General features: G+C 41.2%; 1 protein-coding gene across 1 annotated transcript in view; it reads right to left on the reverse strand.

Annotated features, from left to right (window-relative positions):
* CACHD1 (cache domain containing 1) overlaps window positions 1–16,201 on the reverse strand; it is a 216,680-nt gene that overhangs the window by 65,341 nt on the left and 135,138 nt on the right. The window contains exon 4 of the mRNA XM_036257370.1: window positions 5,408–5,514. Coding sequence (XP_036113263.1) covers window positions 5,408–5,514 — 107 coding nt within the window. The remainder of the gene's footprint in view (window positions 1–5,407; window positions 5,515–16,201) is intronic.

The raw sequence follows: 16,201 nt of genomic DNA on the forward strand, positions 1-16,201 counted from the left end.
CCCACTGGCTGCCAGTCCCATCTGTGAGTCTGCCTCCTGGTCAACCCACCAAGCTACAATAGACAAGGAATTCTTACCTCTAAGAGTCAGGGAAGGTGGCAAAGAAGTTGGGCCCCCAGGAACGAACAATGTTTTACAAGTCAGAGAAGGTAGGAATTGCAGCCTAGGATGAAACAATAACATGAATGAAAGTACAGACGCGTGACAGTGACTAGTGATTTGAAGAAATGGAAGTGATTCCCTGGGGGTGGAGATCGGAGGGCTCAAGGAAGAGAATGAGGTACAGAAGATAAAGTTGAAAGGCCTCCACCTTATCTTAGAGGTAAAGGGGAGCCACCAGAGGTTTCTGAAAAGTGGAGTTAGAGAACAGGCATTTTCAAAATGCCCACCGTATGCAGGATATATTGAAACAGAGAGCGAAGAGAAGCAGGGAAACCTTTTGGGATATTCCTGCATAATTATTCTTCTAGAAAGGCAATGAAGACCTACATGTGCAGCATTCGCAATGGAGAAGACAAGGGAGATTCAGACACATCTGTGAACTATGACATCAGAGTCCTTTCCCCTTCACTGAAGAGTAGACAATGAGACCTACGTCACAAAGCGGCGTGATAACCAAGAAGAGGAGCACACAGGTAAGTGCCTGGTGAGGTACCTTACATACAGTAAATCCCTCACAAAGACTCCTTCACTCTTGCCTTTATTTGGTCGCTGCCAAGTTAAGCCCAAACTGTTACATAAAGCCTGGAGCAGTGCGGGGTGGAAGGGTGAGAAGACTTCCCGGTGTCAGCAGGATGGGGTGCCGACAGAGGGGACAGTGAACCAGACTGGGGAATAAGTTCAGAGGAAAGTCTGTGGTTTGTCTGTTTTATTTTTGAGGGAACTATATAGGATGATCACAGAGAGATGTATGTCCTGAAGTTGGTTACACAGGAAATAGACTCGGAAGTAGGTCCTGGGTGGAGATAAAGATCGGGAACCCAGCAGCAGCGGTGGGAGTTGAGGTGCTGGCTCAACGGAGACCATGCAGGGAGATAACATGTAGTAGGTGAGGACAGTGGAGATATCGACCCGTCGGAACAGGAAAATGGCCAAGGAGCTCGAGGAGAAAAGCAAAAGGACCGAGCAGAGAAGTAAGAGGATAAATGGAAACCAAAGGATGATAGTGAGAAGCTTACATGTCACCTGCCACACAGTGGTCAAGTGAAATTGCGGGTCGTTTAAAAGCTTTCATGGGAGCAATGATATAGTGAAAAACTGGGACATTCCAAACGTTGAAGTGGAGCAGATTCATTAGTGCAACAATATTACATCGTCACTACTACAATGATACAGAAGTATGTTTCTTTACGTATGCCCAAAACAGTGTTCAGATACATTGGCTAAATTTTTTTAAAAGGCTAGATTCATAATGATCATATATGTTATGAGACAGTAAATATATACGAGAATATATGTGGCAAAAAAATCTTGTGGAATCAGTAGAATAGGGTTGTTGTGAGAAACTGTAAGACTAGACTTTGAAGTAGTTTGTAGCACAGGAATAGAGCTTGAAAGGAATCGAGGTGGAGAAAAGAGCCCCTGTGTATGTAATTATGTGTACACACACACACACAAATGGAAACGGAATCACACAGTCATGAGAAATCTGGATTTCTAAGTGAACAGTTTTTAGATATTATATAAATAACTGCCACATCTTTTATGGCACTAATGCAATCATGGAGCTGGGGTGAGTAGGCACAAAAACAAACTAGAAATCCCTAGTTTGCTTGCTTTTTATTATTTTACTTTAGGTTTTTAAGTAGAATGTAGCTTTTCACTACATTGGTATTAGCATATTTAACAGACACTTTGCAGAGTATTTTAAAGCAAAGAGAAGACCCTACACAGCACACGGCCCATCTTTGTCGCTCACAGAAGGAAGTGATGGAGCCACAGGAATGAGTGGCATGGCCTTGGCCTCCAGTGCCCACCTGTACCTCTGCACATGTAGTGCTGTAACCATGACTTACAAATGCCCCTCACACCCCATGCATCCCGTCTCTCAATAAAGACTGCAATGCTATCAAGATCGAAGTTTGAAACTTCAAATGCTCTTTAAATCAAACACAATAAAGGAAGTCCAGACACTTTTTCTTTTGCTGAGAAAAACGAACTCCCAGTTCCACTCTCGCCTCAATTGCATAACTCAAGAGAGCAAGAGGCAACTTTCCTTGGACTCTTCAAATACACTCTCTTTAGGGATCAGGCTATGCACAAGAAAATAGCTCAGCAGGAATGTTGAAGAAAAAAAAAGAGAGGGAGAGAGAGAGAAACGAGAGATAAAAGCAGGAGAGAACCTGAACAAAACATTACCAGCACCGTAATATAACACATGCACTGTCAAACGTTAGTTATTAGAATGGAATCAGGGACAAGGAGTCAATGTGGAAAGTAGAGATCTGGCAGGAGTGGTTTTAAGAAAAAGAATACACATGTGTGTTGGATGGATGGACACATGACCTAGTTTGGGATAAATGAACTTGAGAATCGTTTACAATTTATGTGAGCCTGTTTCCAGCTAGTCTGAAAGGCAACCTGAAACTGTGTTATCAATTATGGACTCATTGATGGATTATATACAGTCTGAAAGAGGCTAAGGCTGGATATCTGACAGATGTAAATATCAGACATGCGATAGCTGATGAAGGACATTAATTCTGCTCTGAAAAGGGGTATGCGCTAGAGAGGAGGAAAAGAAGGGGCTCTGAGGTCACCCCCCACCATCTACCACTCCTCTCCTATTACAAATGATTGCTGAGGAATGTGGACTTTGGGATGCAGCCACTGCCTGGTATGTCACAACCCTGACGTGCAAGCAAGTCGGTTCTCAAATACCTGAATATTGCCAAAAGCTGCTTGTAAATCTAGCTACGTCAGCTGTGCTGAGAACAACTCTTGTTAGGTAGTATGTTACACTTGAGACCTGCTCTTAAAAATAGCAAAATTCAACATCTGATCTTGACCTATATACCTCTACCCTCACTACCTTCTTCCTGATCAAACCCAAGAGAGTGTTTACCACATCGAAGATGCTTAATACATATTTCTTAAATGAATGTTTATTGTACTTATTCATTCCAGTTAGTAGGTGAGAGGCCATTATCTGGCAGGAAGAATGGCTTCTGTATTCACTAAGAAAAAGACACAATAATGTGACTACTAATGATGGAGATATATCTCAACAATGGGTTCATTCTTAGAAACAGATATAAAATAAGGGAATGAGGACACAGCCACGTCTGCAGTTGCTTCCAGATCCTTCACGGTCTGGCACACTGAGGTGAGTGAGCCTGGCAGGGGGGCATTGCTCGGGCTCCCGAGTGAGCACGTGCCTCCCTCAGTCTGCCCTTCCTCCTGGTCCAATCACACAGCCAGGAGGGTAATGGGGCTGCATCCAGAACCTCAACACAGACAGCAGGTAGTATCAGATTTGCCACTAAAGGTACTATACCAGAAAGGAGTGAAAATATATTGGAAAATAGTCTATAATATCTTCTTGTTTTATGTCCCCCTGATTGTAGAACATGCTTACTTTAAAATTAAGAAAACTAGGAAGTAAAAAGAGCCCACTGTTCTATCACTACAAAGATAACTATTATCAACATTTATAAGTGAGTCCTTCCAGATCATTCATATCTATATAAATTTTCTTCTTATTAATTTAAATAGCCCACAAATTAACATGTATTGTAAAAATTTTAACTACACATATTATTGGATTAAATTGTGCATTTCTGGACATATTTATACCTGATCCTGTTCAAAGATTGCTATTTCAACCTCAAGTCTTCAGACCCAGCAACACGTCTTGTGTTAGTGTGCACGTTTGAAGAAAAGGGACTAAATACTAAATTTGGGAACTAGGAGACTCAGGTTTCAGCTTTGTGCTAGCTAGGAACTCTTCCAGAATCCACTTCTTCTGCTCATCTTTTTCTGTACTCTCTTCCATTATGTTTTTTTTTTTTTTTAATAAAAATTATTTTCATTTTGCATCCTTTCTAGTAGTAAACCCCACCCGCTCCAGGAGTTTTCCAGATTTTCAGACCAATAAAAAAATGACCGAATCGCCCTGGCCAGTTTGGCTCAGCGGTTAGAGCATCGGCCTGCGGTCCAGAGAGACCCGGGTTCAGTTCCCGCTAAGGGCACGTACTTCGGTTGCAGTTTGTCCCCGGCCCTGGTTGGTCGTGCGGGTGGCAGCCACTCGATGTGTCCCTTCACGTCGATGTTTCTCTCTCTCTCTCCTTCCTCTCTCTCCCTCCCACTCTATCTGTACAAAAAATGGAAAAAAAATATCCTCGGCTGAGGATAAAAAAAATGACCGAATCCATTATATAACGGTCTCTGCAGTATGTGCCTGGCTGATTTAGTTGGACCACTTAGCTAGCAGCTATAGTTTATGATCTTTAAGCAACATAAAGCTTATAGTTCTATCTTTCCAGACCCATTTTGTGTATACAATTCCCAACAACTACAATTCTTCCCCTGGACCGAGGTTGGACGGGGCTCTAAAAATAAATATTCTGGTCCTCTTGCATTTCTCTTGGGTTTTATATGTCTGCAAGAGACCCGGAATTTGGGAAATATAGTTCTTCATATTAAGGATTAGATCCTTCATCTCTCCAACAATGAAGGAAGTCTTAGGACCTTCTAAACCTTTGCTTCTTCCTTGGTAAAAGCCGGGAATTGAGGCTGGTAGATGCTTTCTAAAGTCCCTTCCAGCTCTGAAAGGTGAAGCCTTTAGGTTCGGAGGTCCATCAATCAACAAGTGTATATAACATGACACAGGGGTGAGACATAAAAAATGAAACTCCAGGGCAAGAGAATAGAAACAGTCTGTCACTTTGGAGTTATATACACACAGGTACCCTAGTAGTTATTGCTACTGCACATAACTGAGTTCCACTGAGACCAGGGAGGAAATCCAAACTCAATATAAAGCATCATGACACTGTTTATTAGCAGAAAAGCTCCCTCATCATTCTTCTGAAACACCCCTGAAAACAAATGGAAAATTATAAATAGGAAATACTAATGAAATTAAACACCTTCTATTGCACAGATAACTGGGTCTCTAAAATAACCTTTAAAATAACAAATGTAAAACTCCTAACAAATGAATAATGGATTGAAGAGCCTGTGCACTATTTTATTTTTATATATATATATATTTTTTTTCAATGCATGTAGCTCAATTTTCTTCCTTTCCCTCTTCTGAATGTCAACTTTCCAGCCAGAAATATCCTATGTTAAGTATATATTTTTCTTCAAAACTTAAAGAAAAATGTCTAAAGCAATACACTGGTTCATATACTTGAGTGTGGTGTAATATAGTTTATTTTTATAAAACTCACAGATCACTGACCTGAATTTAAGTCTCGTCCTGGATTGAAGGCCCGACTATTAACAGTTGTAGAAAGTCGATCGCAACTAATTGTTCTAGATACATTGGTATTGAAGTTCCCATCAAATCTGAAAAGAATAGGAGAGAATTAACAATATTTATTTGGTGGTTATTCAATTCAGAAAAACAAACCAAAAAAAAAAAAAATAAATAAGAGTTCATACTGGATATAAAATAAGTCAGCTCATAAACAGTAATATTGTGATTTAGATTTTAAATATATAAAAAAAATCACTGCAGAACAGTTTTGGAAAAACACTATTTGCATCTAGAAGGTTTTAGAAATGAAGTTTAATTCTATGGAGATGAAGAAATAACCATCCTGCAAACCAACCTTTCTTCCATGAACCCGAGTCAGGTACTGTTAATAAAATCACACAGACAATAAATTCAGACTAGAATTACAAAAATTCAGACTTAAGCTCTGATGTTACATATGAAAGAATTTTCTAAACTATCCTATTTGAAAATCAATGACCAAGAACCAAAATAGACAGTAGTGAAGGAAAAAGAATGACTCTTGAGTAGGAAAGATCTAGATTTGAATCTCTACTACGTCACTATTAAATGTTATGTCCTTGGACAAAATTGTTTAATTTTTCTGAGCCTTAGTTTTCTTATCTGAGGGAAGAAAAAAAAGAAATAAAACTTATTTTCTAAAGCTGTAAAAAAAGATGATAAATAATAGTCTGTCATTTTAGCATTCTGGCTAGTATCGGATCAATAAATACTAGTGCAATTGATGACTCATTTGCTAGAGCTACAAACAATCTACAAGAAGATAACAGGACAATGTACCAAGTCATTAGTGAAGAGTGTTTTTTTTTTTTTAATCCTCATTTTTCCATCTTTCATTCAGATAGAGCAGGAGGGAGACAGAGGAGGAGAGAGAGAGAGAGAGAAACATCGATGTGAAAGGGACACATCGAGTGGTTGCCACCCGCATGACCCAACCAGGGCCAGGGACAAACTGCAACCGAGGTACATACCACCCCTAGTGGGAACCGAACCTGGGTCTCTCTGGACCACAGGCTGATGGTCCAATCACTGAGCCAAACCGGCCAGGGCGTGAAGAGTGTTTTTTTAAAAATGAATTTAACCCAGAAGTAACAAAAGAGAAAAAAAACCTTGAACTTCTAAGTAACCTATTTTGGATTTCAGATACTGGTGGGACTTAGGACACTTCTAAGCTTCTCCCCGCCACCCAACCCAGATAAATTCAATCTGAAATTAGGTTTTTTAAAACTTATGTTAAAATGTGTATCTCAGATGATAAATGCCATTCATGAATGCAATTCCATTACCACAGGTAGAGAAGCTGCATCACCTGTATCATCCAGGAGAAACAAGCCTAAAACTCAAGATCCACTGGATTGTTCACAGGAACTTTGATTATCTGTTGATCACATCTCATAATATATAAGAACTACAAAACTGAACTGATTGTATACGCGATGGGGCTAGGTTTCTACATGGTGTGTTGTGTTTCAAAAGCTAAACATTTTGTTTTGAAACATATCATCTCAAAGAAGGGGGTAACTAAATTTCAAGAAACCTTTAGTCCAACCTCTAACCCAGTACAGAATTACATCAACATTGTCAACTATGTCTCCAAGGACCCAGTTGCTTCACCAACATGGTTACTCTTCCTTGGACCTGGTCCAATCTGTTGAGATAAGAAGACTGTTCAACATGGTTCCTCTTCCTTGGGTCTACTCCAATCTGTTGAGACAAGAAGACTGTTGCCTCAAAAGCCACAGATGGAGAGAAAAAGAAGAGATTATTAGTAATCAGCAGCTGGCTGTGTGCATGCTGACAAAGCAGTATACCCTCACTGCACCTCTCTCGTTTTACGGCTGACTTCTGTAAAGTGAGAGCAGTGTTATACAAGTGACTCACTTCCTCTCCATGCTCAAGATGCTACAGTAAATCTATGCCCTCACATACTCTTTAATAAGACCAGATAATATTTAGGCGTTGTGGGCTATATGGTCTACCTGCGACTCACCTCCGGATTTTGCGGTACTACAGTTCCATTTTAGACTTCCCCATTTCACAGTTGAGAAAAGTGACACCAAGGATCATGCAGAAAGTCAGGGTCTTGAATCTCATCACCCAACTCCCTGTTCAAGGACGAGCCACATACCACACTGCTTAAGTGAAGTGGCACATGATGGAGAACTTGCTAAGAGGGCAACTCAAGAGTTACTGAAAATTCTTCCAGGTAAAGTGTACGCTTGGAGAAAGTACCTATCTTCCCGAAGTCTCCACAGCCAGGACCTGTGCCATTAGCCCCACCCCTTGAAAGGCTGTCCCAGGACTGAGCTGAAGAGGTTCCCTGGACCTCCGTGCAGCGAAAGCTTGCTCCTGGGCATGGGGAGACCAGCTAACTATTTTTAGAAGTTATTTTCTTTTCTGTACTGAAAAGATCATCTCTAAAAGCATCAAAGAAAACATTTTTTATGACAAAAAAGACAGAAGTGACTCATTAACAAAAGTAGGTGGCTAGTAAGTAAATATTTGTCCATCGTAAAAAGGCTTCACGATGTAGTACTTGTTATCAATAATCTACCCAACCCTTTGGTCCCACTATCTCCCAACCTCTAGTTCTAACCAGACCAGTCCCTCAACTCTTGGATCCCACCTGTGATGCTCTCCAGTGTCCACTGCACCTATACAAAGCCGAACTCTTCATATCCTCCTATGATGACCCCTTCCTCCTCTAAACTGACCAGTGTCATTCTGGTCAATTCTCTCTAAAACCTTCCACGTATTTGAGAAGTTTTTCTGGTGGAACTATACGTTTCTTGAGGGTTTATATTTCTCTCTCAGGTCTAGCACATTGCTGGTAATGTGCACTCCATAAATTCTCAATGATGACTGACTAATGAGGAAGGGCAGAGAGCTAAGTCATTGGAAAGGTCTGGGTATTTTATTAAGTCATATTCATTGAACATCTTTGATTAATAAGGCACTGTCACCCTGGCAAAGCACAATTATGTCAGCATCGGGAGCATGGGCTTGAGAGGTACATAGACCTGGACCAGAGTTTGGGTTTAAATTATATATATGTAATTCTTGAACATAATTTACATTTTGTAAGCTGGCACTAGTAATAGTACCTATTTCATAAGGTGTTAAGAATTAAATTAGAAAAGGGGTCTTAAGAGTAAGCATTTAATAAATAACAATAACAGTACTGAATTTATTAGTAATGATAACAGTTAAGAGCTCTTAAGTGCTTATCTTCTGTCATGTATATTTCATGTGCTTTACATGGATTAACTCATTTAATCTTCTCAAACCCTGAGGGAAATACTATTATTATCTCCATTTAAACACCAGGAAACTGAGGCACAAAAATTTTAAATTTAGAAGCCCCAGGCTCACAGCTGGGGATTAGCAGAAACTAGATGTGAACATACGCCCTGGCCGGTGTGGCTCAGCTGGTTGGGCATCCTCTCATGCACCTAAAGGTTGCTAGTTCAATTCCTGGTCAGGACACAAGCCCAGGTGGTGGGCTTGATCCCCGCAGGGGGAGTGCAGGAGGCAGCAAATCGGTGTTTCACATTCACATTCATGTTTCTCTCTCTCCCTCTAAAAATCAATTTTAAAAAATCTAAAAAAAAAAAAAAAAGATGTGAACATACTATATTTGAGCTCTCATTCATAATGAATACATTACACTTTTATCTCAGTAAGTCAACAAATAATCATCACCATCATTATCTAAAACAGCTAAAGAAGAATTCAGTTCTCTCAAAGGCTACGGACAAAGGTGTGGATGGGGAGGATGAGGAAGAAGATATAAAAGACAGGTATTCTCTATTAATTACAGATAACTTGGATTTTAAAAATGTTCACCACTGGCATAAATATGGAATTGGCCATTTTGAGTTACTTTTTATTATTTCATTCTAGAAAAGCCTCAAACTCCCTTCCCATTTCACCACTGACATCTGGGAGGTTTCGGGATAGAAGAGTGAGTATATATGCATTGTCTGCAGACTCGTTCATACTAGTTTCCTCCTTTTCCTGATACCAACTTTCCCCTCTGAGAAAAAGACCCTGGCATTTTGATAATGCAAGGACCCTGAACAGATGGCATATGTAACAACAAAGATAATATTGAACCGAAATAAGAAAAAGCCAAGAAAGAGAAAATTGCCCTAAATTCTGAAAATTTCTCACATGGGAAAATGAACACAGGATGCTAAACAACATAGTGGACAATGCCACAATGTAAGTTTTATGTAAATATGGACAAGGCATAATGAACAGCCCAGGGGAACTCCAGTTGAGGTGGTGCACACAGGCAGCCTTCCAGAGATCACACTTGATCCAAAAATAAAATGTAAAATATCTGAAGTTCTTTTTCTGAAGGAATACATAGAATTGTCCTGATGTTTTAGAATAAGTAACCATCTTGCAGGGGAACCTCAGCCAGAGACAATAGGACCTATCTGCTCGTTAGCTCAAGGACATCGGGGTTCTGAAAGTTTACTAGTTAGTAAGGGGTGAAACAGACTGTTACTTCATTTCAGAATATGATTTAATTGTTTCCTGAGTCATCTGCATGTAATGAATGCTGTTTTAAAGATTTTTTATTGACTTTTTTAAGAGAGAGAGAGAAACATCAATATGAGAGCAAAACATCGATCAGCTGCCTCCTGCATGCTCCCTACCAGGAACTGAACAAGCAACCTTTCAGTGCATGGGACAATGCCCAATCCTCCGAGCCACACCAGCTAGGTCAATGCTGGTGGTTTTAAGTTAATTTACTCCTATCAGCCCCCCATATTCTGATATTTTAAGAATTCAGAGACGTGCCCTGGCCGGTTTGGCTCAATGGTTAGAACGTTGGCCCACAGACCAGAGAGGCCTGGGTTCTATTTCCGCTAAGGACATGTACTGCAGTTGCAGTTTGTCCCAGGCCCCGGTTGGGGTTGTGTGGGTGGCAACCAGTCGATGTGTCTCTCTACATCGATATTTCTCTCTTTCTCCCTCCTATTCTCCCTCCCACCCTATCTGAAGATACATGCACAAATACATGTCCTTGGGTGAGGACAAAATAAAAAAATAAATAAATAAAATAAAGAATTCAGAGACATGCCATCCACTCTCCTTCCTCCTGTTTCTTGCTAGATGGTATCAAGTGGCAACGGTCTCTCACTGTAGTCTCAACTGTATGCGTTCCCTCACATGTGCTGAATCTCAGCCATGGAGCATGCACTCCCCGGCTGAGTCACCATGAAACACCTAGCAATGACCCTCACTCCGCTGCTATCCCCGCCTGCACCATGGACGTGCTTGTCAGGTGGGGAAGCAGGCAGGTGTCAACAGGGAGCTGAAGAGACGCAGGAGAGCAGGGTGCCCGAAGCTGGTGAGCCAGCCAGGAGAACAACACTGCAGGAGCAAAAACCCTGTGATGACCTCTTCACCCATACTCACCAGTGCCTGCTTCTCTTCTGACGTCAAACATAGAAGCGCTTGCTCGGCCATCTCGTTATACTAGCTACCTCCCTCGGGGCCCCCAAGGAACGGTTGCCTTGCCTAAGGCAGGAACACATTTTATGAACGTGTGCCATTTATAAAACAAAACAGAACTACATGCCATTCACCCTGATTTGGAGACTATGAGAAATATAAAGTTCATGCTCACAATAATTGATCAAAACACATCATTTAGTCTTAGTGGTTACCTGAAGAATTTTTCATTGAGAAGTATATTAGCTGTCAGTCATATTTATATAATTCTAAGTTAATGGAAAGGTCAGGAACTGGTATAATAATAAATTTTCACATAAAGTGAACAGGCAATTCAAATGATCTTTATATCTGTGCTTTAAAAACATAGTAACAATAAGAGAATAATCCTTTCTAAATCTCCTGTAGATCCTCACTCTAAAGAAGAGGAGATACTGGATTATGATTGCTTTCTTTACTTATTTTTATAAGATAAAACCAGCGCCTGAAATTCAGTTTAAAGAGAAATAACTCCATCTTTCTACCCCCTTAAGTTAAAAAAAAATAAATAAATAACTTCCTTCTGGATTTACTTTCAAGAACAACTGATCGAAACTGCATCCCAAGGGAGAAAACAGAACTGTGACTCCCACTTTGATCTCTTCCCCATGGAGAAATTCACTCCCTGCCTGGCTTGCAAGATGTTCATTTGATTGACGTTTGCTCTGATGTGCAAACTGCTTTGAACTTCAGACATTTAATTCCCATCAGGCTGCAGTCATTTTTATTCTCCTTCAACAGGATTTACAAGCAGGAGATCAGCAAATGTAGAAGATAAAATAAATTTGCAGAAGCTTTGAATCTTACATCAAAACTGTTCCAGTGAGTTCCAATTGGATTTCATTCAGCCTTGATTCACAGTGTAAATCAACTTTTCAGTGGAGTCCCGGTTTAGGGGGGGGGAAAAAAGACATAAAGGAGAGAGACACATACACCAGTTGGGGTTTACTTCCTGAATCTCTCGGTCTTTGTTTAAATTTGCAATGGATTTCCCTCAACATTTCTAGCGAAGGCTGCCCAATTTATCACATAGCACATAAAACCCACACCCACAGTTCTAAGGGCGGTGGTGAAATGTAGTCTTATTCATGGACACATTTTTATGGTGATATTTTAAAAAGCAAATCCCTGTGGATATCTCAGAAGAGCAAGGCTTAAGTTGATAGTGGAGTCCATAAACAAGCCCAATATGATGACAGCTAATGGGACAATGAATATGTTTTACTTGTTTGCTTGTTTGTAATCACTGCTAAAATGCTGAGATGGGTACAAAAGGTTAAAAAAAAAACAACCACCACCCACTATTTCTTCTGGAAGCAAAACCTGGTATCAAATCAGAAGCTGGTGTGGAGCAAAGGCCGTGAGGCTTCTGACAGAGTTCCTAGCACAGGGCAGGCCCTGCGTCCAGACCTGCCGAACTCTCAGGTTCCCTTTTAAGAACAGCACACATTTTCCTGGGAAGCAAAGGAGGCAAAGCCTCTTGACCAGTATGCGCAGGAGCCTCTAAAAGATGATCCGGACAATGAAAAGTCCCAAGCCTGCCAGACCCTCTAGTCCTAGGAACAGCCCACCAGGGCCTGGTTTACTGTGATACGACAGGGAGACATATCACTTCACCTCCATTCAACCAGGTTCCTGCTCATTCTTTCTGGGAAGTGTCTGCTTTCCAAATATTTGAGCAACACCAGTTGAAAAGAATTAAACAAGAACCCCCTTATCTTCCACTTAACCACCCATGAGAATAAAGTTAAACAAAGAAAGAGCTAAGATAAAAATCAAACATCTGTACTGGCAAATATTTAAACTCTGTTTGAACGGTGGAGGAAGGGGTAAGAGTGGGATCACTTCAAAAAGGAACTACCACATTCATAAAGTAAATGATACCCAGCCGCCCCCCAACTGCGTTTACTTATTCACACACCTAAATTAATGGACAAACTGAAAAGCTGTCAAATAACGCGTAATCATATTCCAAGGAATGGTGTTTCCTTCCATCTCTGCAGAGATTGGAGAGATAAGTCACATTCTTTTTGTTCTTATCAGTAATAAGGATTAAACCTTCAGGGTTCAGCAGCTCAGCCAGAGTGGAAACAAGGGCCGCTTTCAGAAGCCCCTAGAAGGTAAGGCTTTCAGAGCAACACAGCATCTCTCTCCAGTAACATCTAAGTACCATACACAGCAGCCATATTTCTTATTCACCGTTCCCCTCCCCCCCCCCCACTGATCACTGAGAGGGCCCAAGTCCGAGTGCTAGCCATTTAATCCACGTTCTCACACAAGCTTGGGAGATTGCATAGGTAACATCTGGCGGGATTGGAAGTGGATCCCAAACCACACTGAACATTTATCTTTACCTTCTTCATCACCAGGTTGGGAAGGGTGCATAAAGAAGGAAGAAGGGAATCTGGAAAAGTAAAGGGGAGAACAGGCAGGTGGACAGAGGCCTGGTGGGGGTGGGATCCACGGACTCCCTCTGTGCTCTTCTGTAGCCCTGTCTGTCCGGCCACTTCACCTCTACAAAGACCTTCACACACTTTCCAGTTGTTTGTTTATGTACTTTTCTCCCTTGCGAGTTAATACACACGGGGAGATCGCCCCTGTGTTGATCTCCGGGGCGCAGCCCGAACAAGCACACACGTTTAGTAAATGTCTGCACTATGAATACATGCAGAGGACCTACGAGGCCAAGACTTTCTAGGACTAGAGAGCAGAGCTTGTAAATTCACGTGCTTCCTTCTTGCAAGTGCGCTGAGTTGTTCGTAAACAGCAACAGCGGAGAGTGGCAGACAGACCCCGAGGGGAAGCATGAACGACCTCACAGGGAGCAGATGACCTCGAGGATGAACCGGCTCAATCTCTCAGGTACACATGCACCGAGGGAAGAGGCCTGACCCAATCTCCCCGTTCTGTAGAAGAAACATGAAACATAAGAGATGGAATACTTACGGCTAATGGGTCCTCAAAAGAAATGACTGACCCAATCTTAAAAAGTTAATAAAGCTAGGAGACAGATGTGAAGATAGATGTGTACATCATCATACCAAACAAGCCACGTCCCCTGACAGACATTATAGACAGAATGCTTTCTAAATCTTGGCTGTCTTTAAAAACACACTGAATTTCTGCACAAGAAAACACCTTAAAAGTCTCAAAGGAAGTTTCTGGTTCTCTGCTACAATCGGGTCTATTTCTTAAGGCTGGCAATTCCTTTTAGAGACCAGATTTTCAGGAAGGAAGAGAGGGAGGGTGAGAGAGAGGGAAGGAGGGAGGGAGGAAAGATGGAAGGAAGAAAGGATGGGAAGGAGTAGGGAGAAAGAGAATTAGAGGATCATCTCTCCCTAAAATCCATAGGCCACTGGTGAAATTCAGTATTCTAAGCAAAGTGGCAGGTCTCCTGTCCTTCCCTCAGTGAAGGTCACACAAGGACAAGCCAGACAGCAGGACTGTCAGCAGATCCAAGGGCAGGTGCTCTGCTGAGATGCTGCTCACCAGTGGTCCTAAAGATAAGATGTCTATCTAAATGTGCAGACGCACACGCAAGTGGCACAAACATGTTTTGTGAACATGTTTTTAACACTGAGAAACAAACTAACCAGACTATGGGGCATTCTATTCAGCCAGTCTAGACACTCTCAAGGGTCATCCACTAGCCTCAGGTAAAAGTCAAAGAAGGAACATAGAGTTTAGTGTTTCAAGGGCCAGATAAACCATCCCGATTTTACCACTGGTCAACATATTTTATCATAAAAAGAAAATAACTTGGAATCTGGAAAAAAAAAAAAAAAGCTTGATTCCAAACCAAGCTCCCTTGAGCCCTGACACAAACTCACAGAGTCTACTTCCTCACTGGCAAACGGGATGAGGGTGGGGAGAGGCTAGTATCCACCCTACCGCTGCTGTTGAGAGGATCCCATAAAGAATCTAAGGTAAGTAAAATAATGTTTACAGAAGTAAAAGCCCAAGAAAGTATTTTACTGAAGTATAAACATACCTAACTTTTTTACATAAGTTACATAATATAATTTACATTATAAATGCTCTGTAATGTAAAGCATTCTGCAAAATCTTTGTTGAATTCTGAGCTCAACTCAAGTCCTTCAGACACCAATAGCTATAAAGACTGTGTCTGTAACAGTTTGCCTGCCTGTAGGTAATAATACTTTTTAAAGGGACTGGAGGTGAAAGTTTGAGATAAAGCAGGGAGAATGACTTGAAAAACTAAGATTTAACATGGTACAGTACTCTAAGGGCAAAAACACGAAACACATCTTGCTGGGGAAAGAATTGGACCTGAAAAAAAACAAAGCTCAGTTGTCAAGGACCAAGCCTGTCACATTATTTAACCTGTGACAGCAACAGAACAAAAGAACAAGAGTCACAGGTGTAAAAGCACCTGGCTACGTCACAATGCAGTATTTTTCATGAGAACAGTAATAAGAAACAAATTGTATCTAGGGTCAAACGTTTTACTTTTTTTTTCATGTGCATTACCCTAAAATAGTGCTGGAAAAAAAAACAGGCGTTGTCTACATGTGGATCAGCGGTTTCATCTAGAACATGATTTCATACAAAATTCATTTGTGTACCATCACATTAAAACTATACATTTCAACTTTGCTTCTCAACCACCAAGCATAACGTGATAGTGGGGGTGAAAATATTTGTGGGATAAATATAATACAACAGGCTAATCTCAAATGCTTGCCAGACACCTCCCAAGAAGGACCCATATGCAATTCAAAATTAAAATCTAAGTGTTTATACTACATTCATCTTCCTCTGAAAACTCTCCTTTTGCTCTGATTTTCACATTTCCATTAATAGATTCCTATCCTGAAATGCACACTTTAAAATTTAGAACCGCCTTTGCCCTGGCCGGTTTGGTTCAGCGGTTAGAGCGTCAGCCTGCGGTCCTGAGAGACCCGGGTTCGGTTCCCGCTAAGGGCGCGTACCTAGGTTGCAGTTTGTCCCCGGCCCTGGTCGGTTGTGCGGGTGGCAGCCACTCGATGTGTTCCTTTCACATCGATGTTTCTCTCTCTCTCTCTGTTCCTCTCTCTCCCTCCCACTCTACCTGAACAAAAAAAAATGGAAAATGTCCTCAGGTGAGGATAAAAAAAAAAAAAAAAAAATTTAGAACCACCTTTTAAAATCTTCCTCCCCTCCCCAAATTTCCAATAAAAAACTAGTTGGCAGATTCTATGGAACCCACCACCACCCTGGACACTTCCT

Source organism: Molossus molossus, unplaced genomic scaffold (genome assembly GCF_014108415.1).
Source record: "Molossus molossus isolate mMolMol1 unplaced genomic scaffold, mMolMol1.p scaffold_m16_p_12, whole genome shotgun sequence".
NCBI lineage: Eukaryota > Metazoa > Chordata > Mammalia > Chiroptera > Molossidae > Molossus > Molossus molossus.